The following is an 18,736-nucleotide window of genomic DNA, read 5'->3' on the forward strand; positions in this document are numbered from 1 at the left end:
AGGCAGAGCCTGCGCATGCGCACTGAGCGGCGGGCGGAAGCGGGAGGGCCGAGGCCGGTGTCCGCCGCCGGGGCGGGAGGAGGAGGAGGAGGAGGAGGGGGGTGGAAGATGGCGGCAGCCGCGGTAGCGGCGGTGCGGGCCTGGTTCTGGAACGAGCGATTCTGGCTGCCACATAACGTGACGTGGGCTGATTTGGCTGGTGAAGCGGACGGTGGGCTGCAGTACCCGAGGGCGAGCCACGTCCTCTCCGCTTTCCCGTTGGCGCTCGGTATCTTCGCCGTGAGGCTGTTGTTTGAGAGGTGAGAGCGGGGCCGGGCCCCTCACGGAGCCCCTCGGCCCTCAGGCCCCCTCCGCGCTGTGGTACCTGTGGTACGGTACGAGCCCGTTGGGGTCCCTTAGTAACGTCCAGCGGGCGAGCGGGGCGGGCCGTGCTGTTCTGGGCTCGGTCCGGTGCTCCTTCGGTTCTGCTCGGCTCGGTACCGCTCGGCCCGACTCGGTTCGGAGTCCCGTTCTTCCCTCAGGTCCCGTGTAGGCCTTAGGCCTCCGCCCGGCGCCTCCTTTCATCTCTTTGCATAGAGAGGGAGCGCTTTTGGGGGCCGTCCCGAAGGCTGCGTGTGTCACGGCGTGGGGAATCCCGCACGGACCTCCGAGCCTTTCTATGGGGGTCCCTCCTGTGCTTTTCTATGGCGGTCCCTCCTGTGCCTTTCTATGGGGGCCCTCCTGTGCCTTTCTATGGGGGCCCTCCTGTGCCTTTCGGGGTCTCACCGTGCCTCTCTGTGGCCTCTGGACCCCCTGTGTCATACTGTGGGCCCTGACATCCCCCTTCGTGCTGAGCACAATGCCAGGAGAACCCACTTTTATTCCCCATTCCTGGGGAAGCCAACCCTGTGTGTGTGACAGGGGGTGCTGGGCTGCTCTCTGCTTGTGATGTGTTCTTCCTTGACAGTTCCTGGTTGAAGAATTCAGGCCTTCTCTGCTAGCTGTTGTGTGGGTGCCCTGTGGGTCCCCGCAGTGCTGGAGGTGCGGTTGGATGCTGTCTGCCCACGGACAGGTGTGGTGCAGCATTTCTCACTGGGTTCAGTATCCATAACCCTGTGTTACCTCTCCCCTGGGGCAGTAGTTTCTGCTTTTTGCGATGGATATCTCTTGCAGCAGCACGTGGAGCTGGCTGTGTGGCTGACAGCGATGCTAATTAGGAAAGTGGCTTGGTTAAAAGAACACTTAGGTGTTAGAAGCCAATTACGACATCTCAGGTACCTATTTAAATAGCTCATTAGAGGCTGAGTCAGTCCTACATTCATTTCTGGATGTAACGAGTGCATGTATTTCTCTGTGTAACGCATTAAAGCGACCAGGAACTGAGTTGAGTTGGTTTCATTTTTCAGGTTTTTTTTTTTTGTAGGAAGTGCTATTTATTTATTTATTTATTTATGAGCTTTTAGAACAAAAAGAGAGAACTGCAAAGAAGAACGTGGGTAAGCAAAGCAGGAGACAAATGGGAGCATCACTGTTTTTCCCCCTGTTGATCTTATCTCTTTCCCAGTACTTCAGAATGCTGTTCTCAGCTCAGACCAGTGCAGAGGACCTGGGAATGCGGACACATAGCAGAGCCAAAGTCCACCCCTGACATCCAGCAGATGAGGAAAGGGATCTGTGAGGCACAACTGCCCCTGGTTGTTATGGGGGAGTCAGGAGAAGTCTCCTGGCTGTCTGAGTCCTGGTTGGTTCAGGTTGTTTGGAGAGGAAATACATCAGACTGTTTTCTCTGGTGAGGCAGGCAGAGTGGTACAGTGCATCCTGCTGCACCTAGTAAGACATCATCCTGCTAGAGGCTACTTCATATTGGTAACGCTGTGCCCCTGGCTTATGAAATTTCTTTTTCTGTGTTAATTCAGGGGAGATTCAGGTGAGGTATTAAATGTTCTTCCTCTAGCAGTAGAACCTGGAAACCATGGCGTGGTTCCTGTGTGGGTTGCTTCCTTTTCTTTAGCAGTGCCTCCATGGTGGTATCCTGAAGTGAAAGCAGATTATGAGAGTGAAATCCAGGGCTGTTCCTGGTATGTTTGTTTCAAGAAATACTCTCTTCTTCCTCCAGCAACTTTGAATGTGTCGTGATAGTTCAGATTTGTCTGATAACATCCCCTTGTGTGCATACCCCAGCTGAGGCCTGGGGGGTAATTTAAGCTTCCTTGATACATAAGTGACAATGAGACTCAATGACTCAGAACTTGAATTCTGCTCTCCTGCAGCTCTTTAATTTTTCTTTTTTTTTCCCTTCATTTCTCTCTGTCCTCTGTAGGAGGTCTTCAGTGTGAGGAAGTGCCTTTGTTACACTGACATAACGTTTCTGTGGGTAATGCTCCTGTAAATCAGCCTTTGCATCATGGCGTTGGTAAAATATTCACTGGGAAGAGTGAGTGTGGGAATTATGTGTGATTATGTGATGAAGAACTGAGCTTGCAGGGCAGGGAAAGGCCTTGGGCTGAGCTGGAAATGGGTTTTGAGGCAGGCAGGAGAAAGGACTTCTGCTAACAAGTATGTCAAGTTAGAGTGTTATTTCTTTTTTTCTTCCCCACTGTTCTTCTTGCTGTTGTTTCACTCTATGCATCTCATCCCACTGCAGGTGAAGTGAGAACTGAAACTGGGAGATCATAAAGAGATGAACTCTTACTTCGGGTACATTGATTGACTCCAGGATGCGCTTACTTTGTAAATCTTAAACTTAGGGAATTGTTCTTCTTTTCAGAGCTGTAGGAGGGAGTTAGCAGAGAACCTGAAACTTCCAGACCAGAGGGCTTATGAGGTACAGCGTGACTGGAAAGTGCTTGTTAGATGCGAGATACTGTGCTTGAAAACTGGTGCTTGGTTTCAAAGTCTTAATAACCGGGGTGAAAATGTAGCTGGGTAGGTGTGACGTACGCCAATAAACAAATGTGGGTTCACAAAACAGCAATAAAAGCATTTACACAATGATAACTCCTTGCTGGGAAGGCGCGGCACAATCTTGACCTTGGGAATAGCTCCTGCAGCAGGTTTGTGTGGCATCATAAAATAATTAGGTAGGAAGGGACCTCTAGGTCACCTTGTCCAATCCCTTCCTTAGAGCAGGACCGGTCTTGGAATCAGCTCCAATTGCTTGTGGTGCTGTCCAGTTGTGGACATCCCCAAGAATGGGGATTCTATACTTAGGGTGGCATTTTCATGGTGGTCAATGGGGATCCTGGGGTGTGCTGCAAACAGCGTGGCCAGCAGAGCAAGGGAGATTCCTTTCTCCTCTGCTCTGCCCTGGGGAGACCCCATCTGGAGCACTGGGCCCAGTGCTGGGCTCTCCAGCTCCAGGCAGACTGGGAACTGCTGGGAGAGCCATGCAGAGGTGGGAGAGTCCTCTGGAGAGGTCCAAACCCACCTGTGCAACCTACTGCAGGGAAAGTGCTTTGGGAAGGCTTTTGGGCCCTGCAGGAGGCCGGCTGTGGGCTGGAATTTGCCCTGTGCTGCATGAAGCCATTGCTGGTTGAGAGGAGCAGCATTACCACGCTGGGCTGCACTTCCTTCACAGCAAAGAGATCCTATTTCTGTGGCTCTACCACCGTAACTGTGACTTTTCCTCTTTGCCTACACTGATATCTGCTTGCTCCCGTGCACCAAGAAATGTTTGTGTGTCTTTTTGTTTTGCTCTTTGGTCACCTGTATGCTTGGCTGAGTCCCATGTAGTGTCTGTAGCCTTGCCTTGCTCTTTTTTTTTTTTTTTCCTTTCCTGACTTCTGGACACGTCTGTATTTTCCCAGCAGAGGAGGCTTATAGTCTAGAGCAGTTCTGTGCCAGTCTTCATTGTGGCCTTTTTGTCATCAGTGGGTCCTGAAGTGAATTAGTTCTGCTTCCTTCTTGTTTATTTATTTATTCTTTTGATGCTGTTTCCTCTTTCCTTGATGCTTCAGGTTGTGAATTCCTAAATAATGCCCCTTTTATGGATCATAGGAGCTTCCTTAACCATTCCTTCTCCTCTTTACCTGCTCTTAAACCAAAGCAGCTCTTTGTGGAGCTGTAAGCACTGTGTTCCAGAAAATGAAACAGAACTGTCTGATATCCGGTGAGCGCATGTGAGCTGCCCTGCTGTTATGGTACATCCTGGAGGAAAGAGGAGCAAAGAGATGGGCACTTATAACACCATTAACATCACTTCTGGCTGGTGGTTCAGATGGTAGAGGAAGCAGTGAGCCATCAAAACAGGGAAGAGCCGAGCTGAAAGGAAATCAAGGAAATCACCCTTTCCTTTTTTTCTTCTCTTTAGCCGTTGCTGTTGAAGTCAGCTGGATGTATGTGAAACGGGGCAGGAACCCAGCACTACGGCTGCTATTGCTTGGGGGTTATTTCCTAAAAGCAGAAGGGATCATTTAGGATTAGTTGTGAGCTGATCCATAATTTCTCAAGGGAAAAACCCTACAACCTGTGCCTGCTCTGCAGTGCACTCGCAGCTATTCATTACAGAAGCGCTGATGATGTGCTCCCAAGCGTGACTGCAGCTGGAATGCTTATGATTCGGTTGAATTCGAATCTCATCTTTTGAACACAAAGGGAAATGGCAGCAAATGTGATGGCTGGAAAAAGCAGCGTTTTCTGCTTAATCACACTCTGAGTCTTCTAAATGGAATACATATGTGTAATGAAGTTGGAACACTCGCTGTTTTGAAGCAAAGTAGATTTAATGATGCAAGTGTTGGGTCCTTTTCAAAATCATTTTCGAGAAACAGGTTTTTGCGTGCTCTGAAATTGATTTTTTTTGTCATTGTTGTTTTAATTTGCTGTGCTTAAAAGCTGTTGCTCACCAACAGGAGAGAACACAATTCAGTAATGTGTGTGCCTTGTCTCTTTGACACAAGGGTACAGCAAAACACAACTGGCTTTGAATGCGTGTGTGTTTGTGTCAGTTGCAAGACCAGGTTTGTGTTCAGAGTGTTGGTGCCATAAGGTTCACTAAGTGCTCAGTTAGCTTTTGGGTGACATGCAGGTTGAGATGCTGAGGTGTGCATCTCATCCTGACATGGGATGTCTTCCCCACCTAGGGAAGCCACTTAACCGTTCTTTTGGCTTTGTTTTCCTCTCTGGGGAACATAAATCTGTGTTTGTGTTTTTTGTGAACTGTGTGACTCGAACTTCCTTTCTTTTTTTCGGAGCTATGTGATGCCGAGAAGCATTCTGGAAATAAGGTGTTTGATCTGCGGTGCTGCAGGGGCTCCAGCGGCTCTTTGCAGAGGGCTCGTGCCAGTGATTATTTATTATTATTGTTTGTTCTTGAGCGGTGCAAGTCACGTGGGGAAACGTGTCCTGATCCTGCAAGGCCAGAGCGTTCAAACTGAACTTTTCACCTTAGTTGTGTTACAACATACCCTGCCTGTAGTTACCAATTGGGTTAACTAAAGGTACCTGTTCCTTGGAGCAACATGAGTGAAGATCTTCAGAAGTGTTTTGGAGAGGTTCTGCAGTCTGTGAGAGGAAGGGGCTGTGACTTGGGTGAAGAAAACATTCCTTGTTTTAATCCATCTCTTTGTATTTCAGGTTTATTGCCAAGCCATGTGCCATAAACCTTGGCATACAGGACAGCGGAGCTCACAGAGCCCAACCCAATGCGATTTTAGAGAAAGTGTTTACATCCATCACCAAGGTGAGTTGCATTGCTGGGAACTGAGACCTGCAAAGGTGACCATGTGGGTTTCTGTCTCCCACTTCTCTGTTTTGAGGAACCTGTTCCATCCACAGTGCATTCAGCCATGTCTTTATTTTCCATTGCCTCTAATGTGTCCGTCTTGTAGGAAAGTAAATTCTCTTTATGGCTGATTTGTGATTTTGCGCACAGGAGAATCTTTTTTTGAATCAAAATTGTCCTCTTTTATAATGAGTTTTCTTCTTTTAGTTCCCTGCTTTTGTCCCAGCTGTTATTGCTGTAATAGGCAGTAATTGTTGGTTTACAAAAAAAAACTGCCTGGCATCTTTCATTTCCTATTGGAAGAGCACTGCTCTGCTGCGATCTGCTCCTCTGCTTTCATTGGCCATCTGGGGGAATGCTTTCCTCTTCCTGTGCCAAGTGGAAGTCACTTGCTCAAGTAAAAGCATTCAGTCCATGGAAGCGCGCCCTGACAAGTGCTGGGATGCTGAATGTTGGCAGCAGGTATTGCTTTTATTCTACGTTTCATGGCTTTTCTCTTGCTTGAGCTGGCAGTGCTCCTTCACTTTAGACTGACAGAGCTACATGCTGTCTGTGCTTTTGGATATTGACAGTGAAATCAGCACAGGTGGTGGGATAGATTTTCATTAAAGATATTGAAATGAAAGGCTTTATGTTCTCATTTGGTGATGGCGAACTCCATTTTGAGCTGGGCGGAAAAAGCACTCAGTGAATGGAGGGGACATTATAAAAGCCTCAGCAGAACTCACCTCATGGGAACAGTGAAGTTCAGGAGTACTTGGGATGAAACATGAACAGAAAAGGCCCCTGTGATTTGATGCCATTTGCGGAGAAGACTTTTATGCAGAGGTTGTCCTTGAAATTAATGTTGAAGAAACCCATGGGGTTGCATGCTGTGCAATACTTATCTTGCTTCTATGGAAACAGAGCTTCTTTTAACTATGCCAGTATGCTTGTGTGCTGTCAGATTTGGAGAATGGAAATGTGGGGCGGCACTGATGCAGAGGGAAGAGATTTCATTGCTGTCTGCAATGGGAGCTGTGTGCATTCTCCTTTGAGGCAAGTTCACTCTCAGCGTAGCAGCAGCCTGACCCCTTAAAGCCTGGAAAGGTCTGTTTGTGCTGGAACTACGAAGATGTCCTGGTTTCAGTACTGCAAATCAGATGACAGATTATCTTGTTTTTCAGTTCAGCAATCTGGTGACTATTACACGAGCATTCTACGTAGCTTTCTGGGTTTGTTTGTAACTTAAGTGGTAAAATGTGTTTATCATCTTTCAGTTGTAAGAGCTCCCTGGCAGAGCTTGTTAAAAGGACACTGGTCTGAAACTAGCGTGGCTTATCTCACCACTGAGCCATTGTAGAGGTGGTTGTCAGGTTTTGTTCATTTTTTCTGCTCCTGTAAATCCGCTGTCATTGTTCAAACAAACTGCCAGTAGAGTTTCCAGTGAGAGAATGGGGATTCATTCTTTATTGTGCAACTGTTTCCGTTTTCAAGTTTTATTCATGCACTCTAAAAGCGGTAATGGAAATAATGCCGTTTCTCTGATGCCTTTTTTGAATCTATAAACATCAGATATGTTAAAACCGAATTCTCACTTTAAAGTTTCCATAAACTTCACAGTGAATACTGCCCCTTCAGTGTATTCAGCTGTCATCTTTTTGAGTTCCAAACAGCCTGAGTTGATACGCAGGTTTTAACAGGTAGGTCAGGGCATTTCAAAAGCTCCTCCTCCCAAACTAATGAACAGAACATAGTGCATAGTGATGTGCTGTCAAATGATGAAATCAATGAGGAAATGTTAAACCACGAGCATTCTGCATACTTAAGTAATTAGTGGCTCTTGAAGGTTAAATGTGAATGAATATGGCAACAGGTTCCTGCTTCTGGCATAGTACTAATGTCAGGGTTAAAAATGAATGTAGTGCTTTCATTGTGGGTTTTGCCATCTATGCTTGGATCCTATTGTAGTGTTCAGAGGATGGTGAACTGAAAGCAGGTTGAGAAGGAGGAGAACTGACATTTGTTTCATCTTCCTTCAGTCTCCAGATGGAAAAAGGTTAGAAGGCTTGTCAAAGCAGCTAGACTGGGATGTTCGAAAGATCCAGCGCTGGTTTCGACATCGGAGGAACCAGGACAAACCCACCACCATCACTAAATTTTGTGAGAGCATGTATGTGCAGAGGCCAGGATGTGCCTCCATCTCAGAGCTCCAGCTCTTTGTTCTCCTTTCTCACTGAAATTGTGGTCAGCTGTTAACTTAAATTGGTGCCTGGGGGTTGGCTGGCGGGAGGGAAATTCTCCTGTAGTCAAGTGGAAGAAGTGAAGAGAGCTGCTTAGAAGTGTTTGGTGTATGTGCATGAAAGCCCAGAACACTTGCTAGGAGCTTTTCTTGTTCTTCAGTTCAATAATTACACTGAAGACAAGTTGGCTGTCTGCACAATTATGCTGTAGTGTTTTTCCCAGGCACAGTGACCTTATGGCTTACAGTGATGTATCTACTTCTATAGACACTTCCCATATTTCTCTGCTTTTCCCTTCAGTTCATTCTTTTGTTCTTTGTTTCTTTCTGAGTGCTTGTAGTTCCCCTGTTAGAGCAGTAGCATCTGAGTGCTTTTTTCCTGACTTGTTTCTTCTATGCTGGTTTCTTTCCTTTCTAGTAATTTTCTTCATATTAATTCTTCCCCCGGTATGATTTTGCCTACTTAAAGCCACAAGGTAAGAAGGATAAATACATGTATTAGGATACCTTCTGGATAACAGCTGTTTTTTGTGTTGTTATCTTGACATTGTCTATTAAAGCATACGAATGTTGCATGCTTACTCTGAACTTGGCTGTCAATGCAAACAACTGTGCTGTGAAAACCCTCAAATGGGTTTATCCTCACACAAAACATTTACAATTGAAGGATTAACAATCAGTGGGCGAATGCTTTTCAGGTGTCAGAACTGCTTTTTTTTTTTTCCACAGTTGTTTCAGGTTTTGTTATAAATGTTAACCAGAAACTGTTTCTGGTTCATGTTTCATATTTTGCTTCTTTTTCCAGGTGGAGGTTTACATTCTATTTAAGTATATTTCTTTATGGAATCAGGTTCCTCTGGACGGTGAGTTGATCTTGCACACTCTTGCACACCACACACTGCAGTGCTGAAATTTCTGGGCTTTGACTACAGTGTCCCTTCTGTGCTTGCACCTAGCTTCAAACAAGGGGAGTTCGGTGATGGCCACCTCTGTGCGCCCTTATTTGAGATCCCGGAGTTTCTATGTAAAGGTCACTTTGAGAGTATGAGAAAACTTCTAAACAAATCTGTCATTATGGAAATACTAGTTTATTTGTTGTGTTACAACAGAGTAAGACAGACCTGTTTTCTCAGTGTGAAGAGGTTTTATTTTCTTCCCGTAGGAATACACATTTAACTCTGGGTCTTTATTATTAGTGCTGCCTGCTTATTCTTTGAATTGCTGCTTCATTACAGTTTGCCTTTGGGTGTAGAATGATTATTTCAAATCATTATTATGTCTTACAGTAAACTTAGCTTGGAATGAAGGTAAAATTTCAGTGAACTGGAACTGTATTGGTTGATGCCTTAGATAACAGGGAATTAAAAAGACCAGCAGAATAATAAACTTGACTTTTCTTTTCAGGCACCCTGGTTTTGGGACACACGACAGTGCTGGTACAGCTACCCCTTTCAGGTAGGAGATTAAGAACTTTAGTAGATTCAAATCTCCAGTGCAGTTTCTATTAATGACAGCAAGTTGTAATTGGGTAGTCTCAACTCTTTCTCATTCTGTGGATGCTACCTAGGCCTGGTAAGCTTCCCAATTAGTGAACAGCCATCCCCTTTGGAAGGCACAAAGATAACAGTGCTTTGTGTCTTGCAATTCTGGTTACGTAGATTTGTCAATGGTGGCGTTTCCTCAGGTAGACTCAGCTGGTATTCATTCTGTGTTTTCTTCCTGCTGAGATTATACAAAGTAACTTATTTACAGTGTTATTTCAATTATGCATCAAGTGTGATTGCAGAAGGGCCGGCCAGTGTGGTTCAGTGCCTGTTTTTCCTAATCCAGGAGGCTGCAGTGTAAACATTGTACTTTATTCAAAACCTGAGATTCTCCTCTCAAACACGCAAGGTTGCTTTTGTGACTAAGCCTGTAGGAAGGTGGCTGTTGCTTAAGCTTGTGTTAACAAAACCTTAATTCTGGATCTTTTAACTCATCCCTCATTCTGAAGAAACACAGTGGGGAGGGTAAGGAAAAAGTGGATTGTAATGTAAATTTTGAAGTAGTTTGTCTTCTAATTGTATTGTCTTTGTTTGTTTTCCAGCCTCTAACATCCAGGCTTTATTATTATTATATCTTGGAGCTGGCCTTCTATTGGTCTCTCATGTTTTCTCAGTTTACAGACATTAAACGGAAGGTGAGGTTAACCAGAATTGCACTGACTGCTTTGCTGAATAGACCAAGCTAACAAAAAACTGTACGTGTGTACACAGCCAGTAAAGCTGAAGCGTAGTAACAACTGAATTTTCTTCCTCATTCACACTTCTCTGTAGCCTACCTCCTTCTCTAATCATTATACAATCCTGAAGGGAGGGAGGAAGGAGTTGCTGTGTGACCTGGTGTATCCTTGAGAGGCTCTTTTGTCTTCCAGGGGAAAGAACAGAATCACTCAATACCTCCTAATAAACAGAGATTTTAACTTTAAGGCTTTCAAGAGGACAGGAAAATAAAATGCTGCAAGCATTCTCTTGCTGAGCAGGATGAGAAAATGGCAAACACTGAAGCAATAATACATGTTTTTTTTTATAGTAATTTTTCGTCTTGCTGTGGCAAAACGGTGACTGGTCATGATTACTGGAATCTTATTCTGTTGTGCTGCATTGTAGGATTTGGTTCATTGTTGCAGTTGGAAAACAGTTCATAGTAAATTGTGGCTTAGTGCTTCTGCTGTACAAACTGCAAAGTAACAAATTATCCCCATTCTTGCATCAGCTGTTGGGGGAAAAAAAGAAAAAGGAAAAAAATAGGTGTTTTTACTGTACTGAAATACTAGCTCCAAGATGCAGAATGTCTTGGAGCTGCAGAAGAGAAGTGAATAACAGCATCTGTGAGACTGTTTTCAATATTTAATTCCATATCCTCTGTTACACTCCCTGTGGTAAGGTGCATTGATGTAAGTGTTGTAGCCAGGGGACTGAGTTAGCAAACAGCCTCGAATGTACGTGCATTGAAAAAAGGTTTTGAATGGAGCAGCCCAGCTCTTGCTGTTGGATTATCTTCTGTTCTGTGGCTGCTGTGCTCTGGCAGGCTTTTGCATGCTGACAACAGTAACAGCAGTGTACTTAAAATTTGTGCCATGAGCTGAAAAGACCAGCAATGTGACTGTGAAGCCAAAGAGACCCAAAAAAAAAGGGTTGTGTGTTGTCCTGTCAGTCCTTTCAGAGGATTCTTGCCTTTGCCTTGAGTTTTGTGCCAAAGAGACTGTGCTGTGCCTGTGCATGTGGAGTTGCAGCTTTCCACACATGCTGGGAGAGACCTTTCTGGAGCCTGCAGTGATGGTGGCTGATGTGTGATGAGCTGTGCTTTGTGTGGAGTCCAAGTCTGAACTGAAGTCATCCTGTGACCTCAGTTGGTCAGTTTTGTGGCTCTGCTCCAAGCATATGTACTTGTTTGATAGCCAAAGGGTCTTAATTCATCTTTCTGTTTCCAGGACTTCCTGATCATGTTTGTCCATCATTTGGCTACAATTGGGCTCATTACGTTTTCTTACATGAATAATATGGTGCGTGTTGGAACACTGGTGCTGTGTCTCCATGATGCATCTGATTTCCTCTTAGAGGTGAGTTTCATTTTCAGTCTTTCTGTATCTAATGCTCTCAGGGATGTGAGCAGACGTCCCTGTTCCCATGCTTTAATATCTGCGTTGCTGATCCTGCTTTGTCAGCTTTTCCTCATAAATGCTGTAATGCTGAGAATAATCCCTACAAGTGTGATGTCTTGAGGATTTTGGAGCTCTACAGCCTGGTAATTATGTGACTGCACAAAGGGAATAATATTCTCATGTTTCTCATCTCTTCCAGGCTGCAAAGCTAGCCAATTATGCCAAGTACCAGCGTCTCTGTGATGCCTTCTTCATGCTCTTTGGTGTTGTGTTCATTGTTACACGTTTGGGCATTTATCCTTTCTGGTAAGCACCTTGAACTGGAAGGTCTTATTTGTCCTTCCAGTCCTTTAAGGAAATCTTTTGTACTTCTTGCAAGCAGTGCAGCCCGTCCCTTGTAGCAGTCTGAAGTTGCAGACAACCCAAGTGCTGTTTGGAGCAGTGCTTTTAGACATGAAGAAACCTCTCAGCAGTCAGTAAAGAGAGAGTGTGAGAAGTGACTGGAATCTTAACACACAGCTGGCTCCTCTTTTTCTTGCTGCAAAGTGATGACAGTGCTCATCAGTGGAGCACAGTCAGCTGCTATCTGAACAGCTTGGAGCACTGTTTGCTTCTCTTGACTTGAGAAGTTTTGGAAATAGTTACAGAAGAGGCATAATTTCTTGAAGTAAGTTTAATTTCTGAGTATCTGGCTTAGTCATCAGTGCTGCTTTTGATTTCTTGTGATGTTTGTGTCCTGCCCTTGAGTCGTGACTGTTTAGAGCCTGAAATAGATCTGTGGTTTCTTGGGAGGTACAACCCTGGCTAAACAAATTAGAGCTAATTGTTCTATAATGAGGTCCTCTGCTGATCCAGTAGGACACGCTCATTGAGGTGGTCCTGGTTATGTTCTCCACCTTCTTTCCATTGAAAGAGTGAACAGAAAATTTGTTTAGAGCTGATTATTACCATAATTATAGTATAATTAGTACCTTATTACAATATTTTTATTTTATTGTATATATTTATTTCCTGAGCAATGGGCAGCCTGCATTCTTGTTCTTTTGGAGTACCCCAATGGTAGGCAGAAACAAAATTTATGTTTTGGTATCACAGTTGCAATTAAAGCTCTTCCTTGTTTCCCAGCAAATGCATCAAGGGAATCAAGATAAGGAAAGGTTTTAGTACTTAAGTCTCCAGAGTTTCTTTCCCTTGATAGATGAGATTGTTGTCATTGTCCTCCTTGCTGTTGTCTGTTGTGAGGTGATGCTCTTGCATCATGCTATTACTCAGCAGCCCTGTAAATCTTTAATGTATTTTCCACTGGCTGTAATGTAACTCCTCGTCTTTACAGAGAAATCTGACAAGCTTACTGTGGTATTGCAGACCTCATACTAGTTCACCTCATGTATATTCACTTCCCTAATTAGCAGTGTAAAGCACGGACAGACCTCTGGAGCTGCATACTGCATTAATAAGGTGGCCACAAATTAGCTGTTTCTGTAGCTGCGTTTTGGGGCCTTGGGTTCTTCTTTGACAGGCTTGTTTCTCTTTTCCTGTGAAATGTTAAAAGCTGTGCAAAACTAATGGTACCTTTAAAGGTCTTTCCATGCATCTCTACTTCATAAAGTCTAAATTGTTTATTACATCACTTAAGTGCTGGCAGTAACTTCCAGCGATGAGAACAGCAAAACAGTTCTGAAAGAAAGCAAAATTCCTTGTCTGTGAAGCAGTTTGTTGTCTTCCAGCTTGGCAAGAGGAATCTGTAAAACTAGGAGGGAAGGGAAGGAGGCCAACTGGGAATAAAATCCGCATGATTTTTAGAAATGGGTGAAGGATGAACGTGTTAACAGTTGTTTTAGTGACCAGAGCAGTTTGACATCACTTCCTGTAAAGTTACTATAAACTCTGTTGAGAAGGAAATTGGCGGCAGATCTGTATGCGTAACCAAACTGCATAACATTCACATCTTCTCTTGTTTGTTGCTCAGTTCCAGTGTTTCTAATTGGCTTTAGTCTGTCTCCTAACACTGGCAAGAGATCAGATGCATCGCCGCTCTGACAGGAGCAAAGCAACAGATGCTTAAATGAGATGCAAACTGCTGTGCATCTGGCCAGTCGTCTCGATGGAGGGCTGGAAGCCATACTACCAGCACAGCCGATCTGTAATGTGTTTCTGGATCTCTTAGGATTTTGAATACAACCCTATTCGAAAGCTGGGAACTGATTGGCCCCTACCCTTCCTGGTGGCTGTTCAATGGCCTTTTGGTAACCCTGCAGATCCTGCATGTCATCTGGTCCTATCTCATCGTTCGCACTGCCTACAAGGCCCTCGTGCGGGGAAAGGTAAGGTGTTGGGGGCTGGTTTGGGTCCCCTTTTCTTCAAGCTCTGTTGAGGAATTATGAGAAACTGGGCCATTAGCAAGGGCTGGTGCTAGTTCTCAAGGTAACTGCATCACGATTGCTTTGTAGAGCAGTTGGTTTCTTTTTTTAACCCTGGTTGCTCTGCAGACCAGAGCTGCCAAATACATACAGAGGCAGGGAGGCTTTCCTCTGTTCTTGTCACACAAAGAAACACCACCATTTTCCAGTGCACTGAGATACCACGATGACTGATTTGTTAAGTGCTTTGTTTGAAATTCAGGGTGGTAGAAAGCTCATTTTCAAATAATCATTTAGGATGTCTTTAAGCTCCTAGCTTTCTAACATCTGCCTCTGGCTGCCAGTGGGAGCCAGGCATTGAGATGCAGAAGTAAAGATTCTTAGAAATACTGGGAGCAAGCTGGTTGTCACTAGACTAGTGGGGGTGCAGACTAGCTCCAGTCCCCTAAGTATTCCAGTTTTAGTTTGGGGGGGGGGGTTAGAGAGCAGGAGGGTTGAGACTCCAGCAGCTGGTAGATGTTATCCTAAGAGCAAACAGTGCTGATGTTTGGTTGTAGCCTAAGTTGCCAAGCTTAAAAGTTGCACTTCAACTGGAGGCGTGAGACAGGGCAAGCAGCCTAGGAACTGATTTGACACCCAGCCAGCCCATCAGAAGCCACTTCCTTTGCATCTACCAGAGAGCAACAGATGGTTTGCTAGCACAGATGCTTTTTTTTTGTCATCTATCTGATATCTTGATCTGAGTTTCTCTCACAGCTATACATCGTGTTTGACTTCTTAGCTGCCCACACATGAAACATAACCTTGAAATACATATCTGTTTGTGGCAGTGTTTCTCAGGGGAAAACGTATTTTAGAGCATGCACACGAGTTTGTCATCTGTTCCCCACAACTGCTACTGTGAGGCTCTTATTTTCTATGCAGCTGTTCCTACAGCTGAGGTCTGTGTCTTTTTCCTTTCCTTGCTTTTCTCCTGTCCAGGTGACCTAGCCAGAGAAGGGGCTCTGAGCTTTGTCTTCTTCACTCTTTTCTCACTCCTTTTCCTCTGTGCCAGATTGGAGCTGGACAGTTTCATCCTTTGCATGTAAGTGTGATCTGTACTTCTGTTTCTTTCTGTTTCTAGGCTGAGGGGAACACAAAGCTCTGGTGCTGGGGCTTCAGCTGGGTGGTGTCTTCTCTTAAAATGTTTGTTTCCCTGGCTGATGCAGTGCTGGCCCTGATCCAGTGTTAAAATGCAGGTTCTCCAAAGGTCTGAGCAGTGTCCTGTGGCTCGTTCTGGTATCTTTGCCTGTATGATTTGTTGGTTCACAAAGACACCGATGTCTGTATCTGTAGTGCTCGTTAACACTCTGCTGAGTGAAAGAGGACAGCAGAAAAGCAATCCTTTTTGTGAAAAGAATTACAGCAGTTATGGGATGAACATTGAGAGATCTCTGCTTCCTTCCAGTGACCCTTGGAACTTCCAGTATAGGAGGAGAGTAGGGAAGGGTACCAGAAGTTTTGGCTACAGACAAAAGCGAGTACATCCAACAGGCCCATCAAAACCCATCCTGGAGATCATTAACTATATCTGGCTTTCTGCCACATCTTCCTTGGAGTTGAAACCTTCCCATCAAGTGCTGTTTGAAAGCCAGAACCCAGGCGCAGAACAAGCAGATCAGGATCAAATCCTGAAGCAGCTGAAAGCAGTCTCCCCACAAAGTGCTTGCACATGAGGTGAAAGAGGAGTGTTAGCTGCAGACAGAAACGTGGAAAGCCTGCCCTAGGGGATTTAAAGCAGGAGCCATTTGTGCATCCAGATGGCACTGGTGAGTTTATGGCTCTGGAGCCCAGCCAGCGACCAAGGTGCTTATTTGCAGTTGGGGCCAGGTTTATGGTCCATTCTTTTATATCCCGGTGCACTGCACTTCCATGGCACTCCCACAGCAGATAGCAGTGATGTGAACCAGAGCTGTGCCTGAGGGTTGCTCCAAAGGTTGAAAACCCCACGTACAAATGGCATTGGCTGACTTTGTAGTCACCTTATAGCCAAAGCCATAACCATAGGGCAGTTCCTCGTAGGCTGAGATGCTTCTTGAGCTCCTGGGCTGGTTTGAGGTTATTGTCTCTGTTCTGCAGCCTGCTGCCCCAACTGTGCTGCTCGTCGTAAACGAGTTCTCACAGATGAACGACAAGCAGTGAAAATGGGAGGCACTTTGTGCAAACAGTAATGTGGTAAATATAGCTGGTTAATTTTTAAAGTATCAAAGGCAGCCCTGGTAGGACAAAGTGTTCTTTCAAGAACCAATAGATATGTATTTTGTCATTGTATTTGCTGATTATTACAGCATGAGAAGATTTATTATTGTTGTTATTGAAAGCAAATTTATCTGGAAAAGCAGCCTTTAACCAGTCTAGAACGCAACTCTTGGAAGACAAAAGCAAGCCAGGATCTTTAGCATCCTCTGATGTGGTGAGCGTGAAGTGTGATGCCTCACAGTGTACAGTGCTTGGAAAACAGAGCTCCTCATTCCCAGCTGTCTTTCTACATCTGTCTTATGTTCTGCATGTGATGACAGGCTCTTTAAGCTTAAAGTTAATAAGGGTGGAGGACAGAAGACATTTGTCACTGGGGCTGGTTAATCCCTTCAATACAACCTTCTACTGCTGTAACTTCATCTGAATTTATCAACTTCTCCCCTTTCCACTACCGAATCTCACTTGGATTGTTCAGGTATCCAAAGACGACCGCAGTGATGTAGAAAGCAGCTCTGAGGAGGAAGATGTGACATCCAACAGCACAAAAGGAGTTTTCAGCACTTCAAGCAATGGCTCCAACCGCATTAATGGCCATGTGGCTGGCGGGCAATGGACAGAGGAGGATTAAGGCCCTGGGTTGGCCTTGAGCAAACACGAACTTGTCTCTAAATATTTAGATGTGTTGAACTCTGCATTCCCAAGTGATTTTTTTTTTTTTTAAATCAAGATGCCCCTTCCCCAGAAATCTCCAGCAAATCTGAAACGGGCACAATCCAGACCAGTCAAAGGCTTGGCATTGACAGAAGGGAGAAAGCCAATTACTAGGGCAAAAAGCAAGCTGCAGATTTCACTTTAAGCCATTTTGTACTTCAGTCTTAGCCCCATCGACATTTGTGGAGGTATCTTTGTATGCGACAAAACTGGTTTGTACTGGGATCAACTCAAGGTGGAATGAGTTTTGGGCTCAGCTGGCCCCTGGCCATGGTTGGTGAATGCACTGCCAGCGACGACGGCTCATTCAACGCAAGGTCAGCATCGTCTCCTTGGTGCACTCCATAAGCTGCTCAGAGCATGGGGAGTGCCTGGTTTTCTGCTCCCCATGCACAGGCTGCAGCAGACTCATCCCTCTGTGCTACAGCCAAGCTCTGCGTTGCATTGAGCTACACCAGATAAGTTGCTCCACGTTCTCTGGGGTGCTCTGTGCTAAGGAGGCTATAGTTTGTTAACTCTGCTCTCAGGAGGGACCAGGTCAGCGTTTGCTGCCTCTTCTGGTGCTGAAAGCCCCTCTGAAGCCTCAGTGACAGCCGTCTGAAACAGGGGAGGGGATTCCTTATTGCCCCCTAAGACAAATATCACAATATGTACCTTTTAAATCTATTTTTTCTTTTGCAAGTCGTGGTTTTGAAGATATTTCTAGATCTACTGGCTGCAGTTGGCTGAGAGAGGAACTTGAGGGCAAGACCAATGCTGGGGGCTGTTCTCAGCTTTCCATGTAATAAGGGGGGGGGTTTCAGTCCTGCTCAGCTGTGTTTCAGGACTGAAGTTAGAATGGTGCTGCTCTCATTCTGCAGGTTTTTGTGGAGGAAATCACTGGGCTGGAAAAGCAGCCACACCGTGGGCTCTGCTTCTTTTTGTTTTTAACTTGATGGTACTTGGGGGGCAGTCACAAGCAGAACTTTGGAAACTTCTTGAGTTGTTACCATTTTATACTGTTGTTTACTCTTATCTCGATTAAAAAACAAAACAAGACAAACAAAACCAAACAAGCAACGCACTTCAGAACCATGTTTCGCTCTGCTAATTTGCTAAAATGAAATCAGTGACCACGTTGTGGTGGGCAACAGGGTGATGATGGTGAGACAATGGGGCCTTGCGGTGCAGATTCTCCCTCTATTCTGCACTGAGGAGGCCCCCAGCTGGAACACTGGGCCCAATCTGGGCTTCTCAGTTCAGGGCAGACTGGGAATTGCTGGGAGAGCCCTATGGGGGCTGCAGAGCTGCAGACACTGTGGTGGGGACAGGCTGAGAGCCCAAGTGTTGTTCACATGGAGAAGAGGGGGCTAAGAGGGGATCAGATCAACGCTTGGCAACACCTGAAGGGTGGGGGTCAGGATTATGGTACCAGGCTCTCAATGGGGCACTGGGCACAAATGGGAACTAAGGAAATTCCACCTGTATAGAAGGAAAAACCTTTAGGGGGAACCCTGGCACATGCTGCCCAGAGAGGTCGGGGAGGTTCCTCTGGAGACCCAAACCAGCCTATCTGCTTCCACTGCGACCTGCTGGAGGGCTTTGGGTGGGGATGTTCGTAGTACCCTCAACCCCTGTTGTTCTGTCTGTCACTTCCCTGTGCTCACTGCGGTGCTGCTGACCCGAGACCCCCGTTCTCTGTTCCCGTGTTGAAGGAGCAAAGCAGTAACACCCCGCTCCCCCTGCACACAGCCGCAGTACCACACTCACAGAATCACAGAATGACCCGGGTTGGAAGGGGACCTCAAGGATCATGTAGTTCCAACCCCCCTGCCTGGCAGGGCCACCAAAAATACGTGTTTACTAGATCAGGTTGCCCAGGA

At 45.5% G+C, this 18,736-nt stretch overlaps 1 protein-coding gene across 5 annotated transcripts; it reads left to right on the forward strand.

The window, feature by feature from the left end:
• Positions 1-37: 37 nt before the first annotated feature.
• CERS5 (ceramide synthase 5) lies at positions 38-17,945 on the forward strand. 5 transcript variants are annotated; one of them, XR_001559747.2, is made up of 11 exons: positions 38-299; positions 5,554-5,659; positions 7,723-7,853; positions 8,728-8,785; positions 9,327-9,377; positions 10,009-10,101; positions 11,395-11,523; positions 11,765-11,871; positions 13,733-13,889; positions 14,907-15,009; positions 16,639-16,747. XR_001559747.2 is itself a non-coding variant. In XM_015886824.2 (10 exons), exons 1-10 carry the CDS (start codon positions 109-111, stop codon positions 15,373-15,375), a joined length of 1,026 nt encoding a protein of 341 aa, XP_015742310.1. In that variant the 5' UTR covers positions 38-108; the 3' UTR covers positions 15,376-16,577. The 5 variants fall into 5 exon arrangements, 3 of the variants coding, with proteins under 3 accessions (XP_015742310.1, XP_015742309.1, XP_032296978.1); XR_001559746.2 differs by lacking the exon at positions 16,639-16,747 and adding an exon at positions 15,373-16,577; XM_015886824.2 differs by lacking the exons at positions 14,907-15,009; positions 16,639-16,747 and adding an exon at positions 15,373-16,577.
• The last annotated feature ends 791 nt before the right edge of the window (positions 17,946-18,736 follow it).

This window comes from Coturnix japonica, linkage group LGE22C19W28_E50C23 (assembly GCF_001577835.2).
Source record: "Coturnix japonica isolate 7356 linkage group LGE22C19W28_E50C23, Coturnix japonica 2.1, whole genome shotgun sequence".
Classification (NCBI taxonomy): Eukaryota; Metazoa; Chordata; class Aves; order Galliformes; family Phasianidae; genus Coturnix; species Coturnix japonica.

What these genes read in the sequence shown, in the direction of transcription:
- CERS5 (XM_015886823.2), top strand. Translation starts at nt 109, where the DNA reads ATGGCGGCAGCCGCGGTAGCGGCGGTGCGGGCCTGGTTCTGGAACGAG. An exon ending in GTGAGGCTGTTGTTTGAGAG is followed by an intron (nt 300 to 5,553) that starts GTGAGAGCGGGG and finishes TTTGTATTTCAG; the next exon opens with GTTTATTGCCAAGCCATGTG. An exon ending in GAATCAGGTTCCTCTGGACG is followed by an intron (nt 8,786 to 9,326) that starts GTGAGTTGATCT and finishes TTTTCTTTTCAG; the next exon opens with GCACCCTGGTTTTGGGACAC.